The sequence below is a fragment of the Mercenaria mercenaria genome, chromosome 9 (assembly GCF_021730395.1).
Source record: "Mercenaria mercenaria strain notata chromosome 9, MADL_Memer_1, whole genome shotgun sequence".
In the NCBI taxonomy this organism is placed as follows: domain Eukaryota; kingdom Metazoa; phylum Mollusca; class Bivalvia; order Venerida; family Veneridae; genus Mercenaria; species Mercenaria mercenaria.
The window spans coordinates 69,572,751-69,585,373 of NC_069369.1; the positions used below are offsets into that span (position 1 = coordinate 69,572,751).

The 12,623-nt window shown below is 35.2% G+C and overlaps 1 protein-coding gene across 1 annotated transcript in view; it reads left to right on the plus strand.

The window, feature by feature from the left end:
- LOC123547392 (RRP12-like protein) overlaps positions 1 to 12,623 on the plus strand; it is a 47,135-nt gene that overhangs the window by 15,248 nt on the left and 19,264 nt on the right. Inside the window, exons 12-18 of the mRNA XM_045334464.2 lie at positions 727 to 900; positions 1,359 to 1,394; positions 1,862 to 2,004; positions 3,219 to 3,340; positions 3,672 to 3,787; positions 4,051 to 4,162; positions 6,426 to 6,577. Coding sequence (XP_045190399.2) covers positions 727 to 900; positions 1,359 to 1,394; positions 1,862 to 2,004; positions 3,219 to 3,340; positions 3,672 to 3,787; positions 4,051 to 4,162; positions 6,426 to 6,577 — 855 coding nt within the window. The remainder of the gene's footprint in view (positions 1 to 726; positions 901 to 1,358; positions 1,395 to 1,861; positions 2,005 to 3,218; positions 3,341 to 3,671; positions 3,788 to 4,050; positions 4,163 to 6,425; positions 6,578 to 12,623) is intronic.

The following is a 12,623-nucleotide window of genomic DNA, read 5'->3' on the forward strand; positions in this document are numbered from 1 at the left end:
TATTGTCAGCCATTTACCATTGCAACCAAATGAGAAGAAGTTTTAGTGGTAAAAGAGTTTGATGAATTAGCAGAAGAGTTTAAGAGACCATGAAAATTGGAAATTCTTAAAATTCTTTTGCCATTTGCAAGTACCAGTATCACCAGATGCTTTAGGAAACTTTGTAATTACTGGTTAGTCTTTGTCTTATTTTACAAACAACACAATCATGACATTAAGGTCCATATCTGCAAGTACACAGGCTGGGCAGTAAAAACAAAACTATTAATTGCAAATGTATATAGACTAAAATGAACATCAATCTGTATAACAGGGTCTCTGTGGCTGAGTGGTTAAGGTCGCTGACTTCAAATCACTTGCCCACACCGATGTGGATTCGAGCCTCACTTTGGGCGGAATTCTTCATTTGAGCAAGTCATCCTGCTAGCTTATGGAAGGTTGATGGTTTTGCCAAGATGCCCACCCTTGATGAAATAATGCATGGAGGGGCTTCTCCACCATCAAAGAAAGTCGCCATATAACCTATAATTGTGTCAGTGTGACATGAAACCCAAAAAAACAAAACAAACACTGTATAACATTTTAAGTCTTGACTGTGTTAAACTTGCATATTAGTCTGATAATCTAATATTGTTTGTTGTGTTATACTTGTTTGGATACAAGAACTTGGAATAATAAGGGAATTATGTAAATGCATTGTGATGTTATACTGCTGTATGTTTACAGTCCGTGATCAGCAGTTGTATTGCACCGCTGGCTGAGAGTTTAGCACCACAGTTGAACACGGAGGGTGGGAACACATCCATACACAAAGTACTGAAGGCGGTGGAAAGTGGACTTGGGTATCAGTTTCATGCATCCTGGGGTCTTGTGTTGCAGCTGTTTGCTGTTCTTTACCAGGTACTAAAGCTTTTGTGTGTTTACAGTTCCTTCTACAGCAGTTAACTGTTCCCAGTGAACTGCACTGAGCTTGTTGGAAGGAGATCTCTTAAGTTTACGATACCTGATTTTTGTACTTCCTTACATGTACAAACATATGGCAAATGTTCCCCACAGCAGTCTTTAACAGAAAGGTTATATTTATTTTAGATCTGTATTTTTAGAAAAACCTTACAATTTGCAAGTCTAGATGTCTGATATGAAACAAAAACAACAACTTCAGATGTAAAGACTTACACACTGTAAATATATTATATAATGCAGTTCATAGGCCAGTGGGAACTTAATTTGCTTCATATATAAACACACCATGGACCAATTTTCATTCTTTATATAAATACTTCAGTGACCAAATTATATTGTCCATCCATCCATTCTTTATATTATGTGTTTAGTAAGTTTTATTCATATTTTTTCAGAGTCTTGGTAAGCAGTGTCCTACAGCATTTTGCAAGGTAAGCTTTGTGTAAGCACCCTTTCATGTTTATTATTTATACAGTCGGACTTGTTCACTGTGACTCTGACATTGATCATTGGAACACCCCTTTTCACTTGAACTCATCTTCAGATCCCAGTTAATTCCCTATAAAAGCCATATTGTTCCATGGCTTGAACTACAATAACTCGATGGTTTATTATACACCTTGGGTCTTCCTCCACCAACAGAAGCCGAGAAATTAGCATATGATGTAAATTGTGTCAGTGTGGCCCTAAATTCACCCCACACACACCCTAAAAAAAGTATTCTTTCTGTGAAATAGTTATAGCGTCTTACACATGAAGCTAAAGGAAGTAATTTGTTGTATATATTTTAAGACATTATCTTTAAATTTAATAGCAATGGCAGACAAACGTCATATTAAGAAGTTTCAGTTAAAAAATCAAAGTGATTTTCTTTTTACATCCAAAATTACCATTTCAGAGTTTGTCAACAATAGCAGATCTACGGGACAGTGTAAGATTCCCATACAAAGGGGAGCTAGATCATGCAGTGGGCTGTGCTGTCAAGTCGATGGGCCCAAAGTCTGTACTCAGTGCAATACCTTTACAGATCACTGGACAAAGGTTTGTTAATATAAAAAAGTCCCATTAGAATCGTCTTAAGACTGCACAAAATGACAATACATAGCTGTTTTAGTTGAGGGGTGATGCACAAATGAAGCCCTACAATGGGGTAGTTATAAATTTCACAGTATTTAGGGTTTATAGCTCCACCCATTTTCATTTGATATTAAAAAAGTCTTTTGGTTTGCAGAAGCATGTTGACATAACAACACAGTATCTAGTCTCCACACTTGAAAATCAAGATATCTTTTTCATCACTTAGGTTTAACCTTAATTCATCCATGATGCCTGCAGGGGTGTGGAAATCCCAATATTTTTCACTTGTCCACGGACAAATGAAACTTAAAAGTCTACTTGTCAGCAGTCAAAACTTACTTGTCCAGATTTTCAACATTTTAGCATGCAAATAATTCTTTATTTTGGACAATAATCTACAAGTAGTAACAAAAGCGAACATAACAAAGTGTAATACTATACTGTAGCTGTTTCAAAAAATAAGCTTTCGACACTTTAGCTTGTGTTCGTTCGCGAGGCCGTCGAACATTCAACAGAAATACCAAAAGACTGCTCATTATGCCATGTGACCCCATGTGAGAAAGCACGGCACTTTCTGACTGTTAGAAAAACAAACATGAAACTTCCTGACTCGTACTAGCAAGCTCTTTGTGTTTTGACTATTTACTTTGATTTTTGTTGGCAGACGAAGTTGTAACCATTGAACAAATTTGTCCAAAACATTGTGATAATTGTTTACGTTTCCGGTTTCTGTTCGACAAGTTACCGTGTGCAAAAATCACGCAAAATCATGATATCATGACCAATCAGAACGCAGAGAAAGAGCTGCTAAATTTAGACACAGTATGGTTTTCCCAAAACTGGAGAAAAATCGAGAGGCCCTTAGGGTGAAACATCCGTTTCGTACATCAAATTCTTCTATAAACTCTATAAAGTTGAAGTACTGTTCAGCGTTCCTAAATTATTCTTTCCTTTTTTCATTTCAAACCAGAAAATTTGTGCTTGTCCGCGGACAAACGGAATGCGAAAACTCACTTGTCCGTTGTCAAAAAGTCCCGAGTCGGACAAGTCGGACATAGGAATTCCACACCCCTGCTGCCTTATGCAGACAACTTACATAAAGCATCTATAATTCTGTAGTCAAATTTCAAACTGGATATTTTTATGTGTATGTGGAAAAGTTTAGTTGTGTATTTCAGTGATGACCTAGATTTTCCAAGAAGTTGGTTGTTACCAGTGATCAGAGACAACGTACAAGAAACAGAGCTTGGGTTCTTCATCTCCTATTTCCTCCCTCTAGCAGCTAAACTCAGACAAAGAGGTGGGTGTCTTGGGATGCTAGTTTACCTGTACAGTGGTTTTGCAGTTTAACAATCCACCCGCATAGCTTAATGTGGAAGAGACCAGATCTATGGATAACTGGGTTGTGTGTTTGATACAGACGGGGGCTTGTGTTCTCCATGAAAATTTTATCTGAAACTGTTCGTCCGCCACCTTTACATTTTAGGAAGTTGGCAGTTCATTTGGAGAAGTTGACATCATAATTGTTGCCATAATGCTCGCTTCCTTCTTCTTTATTTAACTTGCTGTCAAATTAAGCCAAGTTAGAAGAATTTTTGGTCCTTAAATAGAGTTCATTTTGATAATTGCAGCATTAGAGTTGTCTGACCAGCAGAATATTGTTGCATCAAAGACGTACGAGACGCTACAGTTACAGATTTGGTCTCTGTTACCAGGGTTTTGTACCAGGCCTACAGATCTAGCACAGGTAACAGACAGCAACATTTGTATAGTGCACACTTGTGTGAAGAAAGAAATATGTTTGGTATATAGAAGGCATTGCTCAACAGAGGTTAAATAACTAAGAAAATGGTCTGTTTGGAATGTAAAAGTAATATTTTAGTCTGCATTTGTTTAATATAATATTAATTTAAAAAAAAAAATACTGAACAGTAAGATCAACTACGAATATGTATTAATTATTCATGATTATTTCATACAAATTTTACTGAACAGCTTGTATATTTTCAGTCATTCAAAGGTATAGCAAAGGTGTTAGGTACTGCAATAAGTGAAAGAGATGATCTAAGGATGGACGTAATGTCTTCATTGAGAAAACTTATCAACCAGAGTATTAGTAATGGTAAGTGTAAATACATCGCCAAACGTGCTAATCAAAATTTTGTTCTTCAATATTGTGTGATGTTAAGTATATACTTAATTTATCACAAGGGCCTCTGTGGCCAAGTGGTTAAAGTTGCTGACGTCACATCACTTGCTCCTAAGTGATGTAGGTTTGAGTCACGGGTGTAGAATCATTCCATGTAAGGAACCTATCCAGCTAGCTTACAGCTAGCCAGCCCAGGTGCATTCCGGTGATGAAATATAATGGGGAACCTGGGGTCTTCGACCTATAATTGTGTTGGTGCGACGTTAAACCCAACAACAACAAAGCAAGTGATAGTCACAAGTTGAGTCTTCATTTGGGAATTTCAGAATTAGTGTTTCAATATTCCTATTTATAAATGCCAAAATGCCTCATTTCAAACACAAAGTATGTGTTTGTGTTTGGTGCCACTTTCACTTGTTTCCAGATTGGCTGGATTTATGCTTATTGAAGTGATAGTCAGGGTTCAAAAACTAGGTTAACTCCCTGAGGCCGATATCATAATATACATGCTGCAGCGAGATAAGAATTACCACCTGACGTCGAAGAACATAATCTGATTTTCTCATAATTACACTCGCAGGCACTCAATTGAAATCATGCATGGAAATATTATTAACATGGGTGTAAATTAGACTATACTTATAAAATCTTCCAAGTTTGAACAAATATTTATATTTATCCACTTTCGTCCGTAAGTTATATCCAAATAGAATTATAATTTCACTTCGAAACATTCATCATTTTTACACACCTATTGCGTTTAAAAAATATTTGAACATTTCCGATTTTATTACTTTTTCAAATGTAAACACATTAGATTCCAATAAATAGAAATACATTATTAACACAGAGTATTTACATCAGCATTACTCAAAATTAACACCTATTTTTGAGTGAATATCGATGGTTTATTTTGATGTATAATTTATTTCTAAACATGTACACAAACGTGTGACACGCACTGAGACATTTAAGTTGTAATATTTGCACCTATCTTCGAAGAATTATTAAATTTACAAAAAGCGTTTATTTACACACATTTTTATGTATGAAACATTTTTGCTGTGTTATTTTTATCCACTTTAATTTAATGCGATGTAAATGTACGGATATTTCAGTTTTCTAAAAGTTAACATTTTCTGACCATTCGTTTTTCTGATAATGAAATTTCATCATCGGAATCATCATCAGACGGACTGGTACGTCAAAATCAGCATGATAATGAATATTTTCTTCAATTTAAGAAAATTCTCAGGCAGCCGACATTATTTTAATCTTTAGAAATACAGTATGAATGAAACACAGCGGAGTTCGTCTTTTTTATTTCCTTTTAATACCGAAAATTTACAAACATTTATTTTAACAAGGAAACTAATTATTAGCGTAATTAATAATTATAACATCTAAGAAATAATAGCCGGTATGCAAAATAATTTTGCTTTTGTCAGGATTATCAAAAAATAAGTATGTGAGGCATCAGCATGATCTCAGTGCCGCGACTATACCCGTCAATCGCCGTCCTGGGGAGTCCTGATAAAGTGCATATAGTCGGATATCAATGCTACAGGGGTAGAAAATATAGCGCCTTTAGTTGCATTTCGGCTCCAAGGAGTTAAGCCTTGTATACACTTCGATGACAGATGTTGACATGGCAATAAACTTTTTTCTGCGGAAGTGTGAAAATGTTAAATATGCTGTCTGCCCAAAAGATATGGGATTATATCTGTCAGGTTTAGAATAAAAAACAATAAAATGTAAATTTTGGGTGTGTTAGCAGGAATTTAGTGTAGTTATATGCAGAATTCAAGAAAATGTTGGAATAACATTATCAAGCAAATGGATTCTACAATAAATTAAGAAAAGTCTTGATTTAGTGAAGGTCAACCATGATGAAATGATTCATGTAGAGGTATGACCCCCATACTGGTGTTAGGTAGAGTCATCACCTTTTCCATTTCTCCAGAGATCTTGGAATGCACAGATATCAGATGTTTTTCTTGCTGATTGCACATAAGAACAAAAAATTTGTTTTGACAGATACCTGATTTTTAGTGGAAGAATTTCACTGCAGTTTCCGGCTTTCAGTATAAAATCATAATGGACAAGTTTATTTCAGTATTGCTGAGCAGTGTTCAAACTACAAATGAACTGTCATAAAGAATATCAAAGACTGGATATATAAATCTGATTAGTGCAGGTGATCCTTTCTAGTATTATTTTGTTTATTATTTTACAGATGAAGCAAAGACCGAGCTGTCCAGGTTTTCAAAGAATTTCCTTCCTATCCTATTCAACTTGTATACAACAGATCCTGTGAGAGACAAAGATCCTTCCAAACTTGCTGTACTTGAAACTATCAAATGTTACCTACAAATCACTGATAAACAGGTATGATAATAGGAGACATAGTTGTGGTACAACAGTCTTGGGTTATAACCTTGAATTTTGCTACCTTTCCAGTTTCATGGCTGGTTAAGACTTGAGCTGACTTAAATGTGACAGCTCACCATGGCAAAAGTCTCTACAGCCACTGCATTGCCCCATCTTTGGAACTGCTTGTAGACACCTTGTTAACCATTCTCATCAAGCTCATATCTCATTTGTTACTTGTCACAATAAAATGAAAAACGTTCTTTCCATATGAAAATAACAACTGGATCACATAGGTTCCATAACTTTTGCTTTCATTTTGATGAAATTATGTCCCTTTTTGTACTTAGCCCAACAATATTGTGTTCATGATTGTCAGCAAGTATTTCAGTAACTACACATTACAACTGAATGAAACTTCACCCACTTCTTTGCCATGATATTGCCAACTGAATGATCTAGGTTTCATAACTCTTACTGACATTTTGATAAAGTTACATCCCTTTTTGTGTTTAGACATTTTTTCAACAAAATTATATTTACGATCGTCAGCAAGTTAGTTTCTCAGTAAATTCACGGCATATGTCAGTGATACTGTCATAATTTCAATATCATGAGCTAAGTCTCATTGCTCTTGATGACATTTTGTTAAAATTATCTCTTATGCTTAGACATTTTTTACAAAAATTAGATTTCAGTTGTCATTCGTTAATATATTAAAAATTATTTTGCCTAAAAATAATTACTTTTATTTTTCCCGAAATTTATGGCTATCTCGTTGCTAGGTGTGTTAGCTATAAACTATCGTCGTTGTCAAGTAATCCAGTTTTCTAGTTCCTTGTCTAAACATAACAGATTAATGATAAACGCCTATTCGTCAGGGAACCACTCGAGCGTTATATTAAATCGAGAGCACGTGCAATCTTCTCAGTTGAACTAAAGGTGTATTGGCTAGCGCTTCAGATCGATGTTAAATTGAATAGCCATGCCACGTGGTCGATGCAGAACACGCCTGAAAGGTAGAGGCGAGCCAGCCTGTCGAGATGATTATGAAGGGAAGGAAATGAAAGGCGAACTAGACGGCGGATTTGCCAGAAATTCCAGGCATCAGACAAAATGCCGGTAGGTTTGTTATTGATTTCGAACAAATTTCGAAGGAGTCGCAATTAATTCTGCAGTTTGGTAATGACAGTACTTACGTCAGTAAATAGTTATACACAGTTAATCTCTTCCCGTTAACATCTATGCACCGATTATGAATTGTGTATTGTATTAACTGTAAACTTAATACGGGGTGTGGCGACCCCATTTCTCATAATTTTACAGATTCGAACCAAAACAATTATGTTGCTAGTTCAGTCAACTGTCGTAATAGTTTCTTGATTCCGACAGGCAGTGGTACTTTCAATACACGTGATTCACATAGGGCATTTCCGTTTTATTACTCGTATGGTGCTCGCAAAGTAAATAGTAACATCGGTGACGTCACATTTCATAAGACAGTGACACTGTTGTGCTCATTTACTTCCCGCAATTTAAATAGCAAATTTTTTGGAGTGTTTTACGTTAATGTCCCCTTTATGGGACCGTCGAATAGTTTAGTATTGCAAGGGTATAGTATACGGATTAAGATCGGATGGGTTATGGAAACCAGAAAGATTGTAAGGAAAAATATTTATACATCGACGCAACTGTAAGATATTTAAGTAGGTTTTCTCAACACTATTAATTACGACCCTCACTTTGCGATAAGTTTTACATGACCAGGAGAATCTGTCGGCATGCAAACGCAGGCATCAGCACCTGTTAACGTTGGATCAGGTTAGGTCATTTAACTCTTTCGATATCATAAACAAATATCACTAACAAATTCACTGGTTCAATATTAGACTTAGATGTACTTACATTTTCTTCCGATTGGTTTCGGTAATGATCTTCAAATACACTGCACGGGAACACGTGCATCCATAGAATCGAAAATTTAAGATCCACAATACTTAATCCAAAATAAATAAAGATGTTGAACTTGCTAGGTTGTATAATACAGGTATAATGTACATGTCAGGTGGGTAATTTAGGCCCTTCCTTTGATAAATGTGTTTTCGCAACATTATCTGAAGACTTATTTATTAAATCTCTTTTCAGCATAGTTTGTCAAGTATAGAGGAATAATTTTCTTATGCTGGGAAACAAAATATGATTGAAATTTAACTAAACACACCGACGTACATATATGTCGCTACATTAATTCATGCAATGCACATTGTCTTCACTTAATATGTCACTGTCAATTTTGAACTAAATTCTTGTGTGCCTCATGTATTTTTCATGCAAATCATGTAGAGTTGTCATCACAGATTACAAAGAGTACCGTTACTTTGTAGTGCATCTTTGAAATAGAGTGACGCATGTTGTTGATAAATTTTATGTAACTCGTTCACTGTTATTTTAGGCTAAATGCTCGCAAACGTTTTACAAAAAAAAAAAAAAAAAATCAAAAAAAAATCGCGTGGTCTATTATGAAAATAAGATTCAAACGTTTTTAAACAGTATTAGTTGGGCAGTTTGTTCTTTGTTTGGTGTTCAGGATTGTTAATTGTTGCACTACTACGTTTGTTAATTTGGTGAGGAAATTCTGTTTCGTTGAAGCTCAACTTTCCGTACATTAAATTTGAAACGATTGTTACGTTTCCCAAACACATTGTTACTTGAATTTTTCGAAGAAACGGGGTCAGAATCGTGATGTCTGTCAATTTAGAGGCTGAAAAACAATAGATATTTTGTTATTTTCCATACAGAACCGGATTCTATTATATTATTATAGATTCTATTGTTACCAGAGTCAAATAAGATATCACGAAAACTTTGTTAATTCAAGTTGCGGCCTCAAAAAAAAAAAAAAAAAAAAAAAAAAAAAAAAAATCTTACACCATTCTAAACTTTTAAAACTAAAGAGAAATCGATTGAATTTATACATGTATATGTGGCTAGCTTTCCTATGATATTTTATTGGTTGTCATTAATTCTTAATAGTATTTAGTTAGAGCTGTTCGTATTTATTTCTAAGGGCACTGGTGTCAGTTAACATGACATTTTAAAATGGTGTGACATTGCAAATAACAGTAGATAGAACTGTTTTGCACTTGGTTTCCCGTTATATAGTGTCACGTTTTTGTTTGGTGTTAGAAGCTAACTAATGTAAGATTAGGTCATCATAGTTGTAAATATGTAGCGTTAAGATATACTGCCAATATTTAGCCGAATCCAATATCACAGATCATATTAATGGTTCTTAAAATTTTGGAAGTCATCATACTGTATTACAACACTCTTGACTGATGATTTTATCACTGGAGTATGTATGTGTAGTGAGCAAAACTTCAGAGCTGGTTATCATGGGATTTGGTTGAAATCTGTAACAAACTACCAGTCGTTTGTTACGTTATGTATGAATGAAAATTTTTTGGTTGTCTTAATTTTTCTCCTGTTCCAGTAAGTGAATTCTCTCCGAATAGCCCATGTAGCACTATATCATGTTAACGAAATTCTGTAGTTTTTTGACCTTAGCCCGGAACCGGGATTTCATAAATCAGTGTTGGTTTGTTATATAAATTATTAAAGTCGGATTTTTAATATTTAAGTAAAAAATTTCTTTGACAAACCAAGCCGAAATTATTTACTGAAGACAGATAATGTTAACGTCATTATGTATTAGATTTACAAAATAAGGTTGAAATTGTGTTTTCGTGTAAGTTGAATATCTGGACATATTTCATGCTGTTTAGCGCAATCTATTTATAGAACGATTACGTATTTAGAAGTAGAAAAGCGATAGCGAAACATTATTGGAAAAGTCGATTATTCAGGGTCTTCATAGTAAAGTATGGTTTTCTTTTAATATACGATTCGACAGAAGTACAACTACTTTAACACGTTATTGATAAATATATCGACCTAGTTCCGCAGTAGATCTATTCATTTATAAATACATGTATAATTGCACGACAATTTTTAGGGATGTGTGACCCATCCGCTAGCTTCGGTATTCTACCACAGTATTATTATAAATCAATAGGGCAGACATGCCTTGATGTATAAATCCCACACGGTAACTTAAACGATAAAATGTTTGATAATTATGATTTTCTTCATTAAAACGTTTCAATACAGAAAACATTTCAGTATGCACTTAACTTTTTTCATTGACAATCTTCTTGAGTTCAACGATGCATGAGAACCATAACAAGCAAACGATAATACAATGTATAAACATGCAGTCGTTTTAATTAGTATCAAGTTAATCTATACTATGTTTAAATTGGTACCGTAGTGTATTGGATTGTGTTGTCATACCCGACCCGATTGAGGCCTGGTAAACTCATTGAAAAGCTAACCAAAATGCAGTAACAACATAATGCTTGTGGATAAAAGGGATAATGCTTGCGGATAAAAGGGATAATGGTCTTTCTGGATATTGATGTATAGCCTTGAAGGGGCACATATCAACATGGCTGGAATTGAATTTAATTGAATTACATTAGGACATAAATCTTAAGATAAAACGTGTATCCAAACAAATATATTTTAGGTAAGCATTTAAGTTAGTTATTTCTTTCAAAGATAGAACTATAGATTATCATCATGATGATGAACAAATGATCCGAATCACTCAAGACGATAATCCTTCCGCTCCTTGTTTCATACATTGGCAAAACGTGATCACGTGATGTTGGCGGGATTTGCTCTACTTGTCTTTCAAATAGCCTATCCGATTATGTTATAGTTATATGGATGAACCAGTTTGGTTTTAAAGAACAAATATAATTGTTGTAAAGTTGAGATAGTATTTTTTAGAATTTAAGAAATCGTTGCACAGAATTTTTGGGGGATAAATTTTGGCAAATTTATTGTGGCCTGGAAAAATTCTGTCGACCGTGGGGGCGATCGGGCGTGCTTTGGGACGTTTTGATGGTACGGATGTTACGGTGTATATTAAAGGTATTGCTCTAGTGCCTTGGCAATATCTGACTAGCCTTGCTTAAATGTATCATAGCCTTGCTGATGTCATAGCCTTGCTCATCATATAGTATTTGCCTCGCTTAGAATTACAGTACGTTGCCTTGCTCCATTGGTCCGCTAAATGTTCCTCATTACTTTGCAGGTAACGTCGAGTTATGGGGAATATTTAATTTACTGTGGTGTACTGTAGCCTTGCTCATTATAGTATTTGCCTTGCTTAGAAGTACAGTACGTTGCCTTGCTCCGCTAAATATTGTGGTGTACTGTAGCCTTGCTCGTTGCTTAGAATTACAGTACGTTGCCTTGCTCCGTTGGTCCGCTAAATATTGTTGTGTACTGTAGCCTTGCTCGTTGCTTAGAACCACAGTACGTTGCCTTGCTCCGTTGGTCCGCTAAATATTCCTCATTGCTTTGCAGGTAACGTCGAGTTTTGGGGGATGTTTAATTTACTGTGGTGTACTGTGGTATCCCTTGCGTCCGTGTGGCGCTGCTTGTTGCTCTACAGGTAACGTGGAGCAATGACGTGGTGCTTTACGAGTACGTCTGGTTTCCTCCCGGTCGACTGGTTTTTCAAATAGCTTTCATTGGAGTGGCCATACTCTGCCAAAATATTGATAATAACTTTTATATTGAAAGGAATATTTCATAGGTTGAATTAGCACTGTTTACAGTATCTTATGTGCCGGTAATTGAAATATGTGACTGTATTCATATCTGAAATGTACAAATAAACATGTAAAAATGTGAATGCTACTTGTCTTCTGGTTATAATTTCGGGTAATAAAATAATAAAAATTATTTTGCCTAAAAATAATTACTTTTATTTTTCCCGAAATTTATGGCTATCTCGTTGCTAGGTGTGTTAGCTATAAAACTATCGTCGTTGTCAAGTAATCCAGTTTTCTAGTTCCTTGTCTAAACATAACAGATTAATGATAAACGCCTATTCGTCAGGGAACCACTCGAGCGTTATATTAAATCGAGAGCACGTGCAATCTTCTCAGTTGAACTAAAGGTGTATTGGCTAGCGCTTCAGATCGATGTT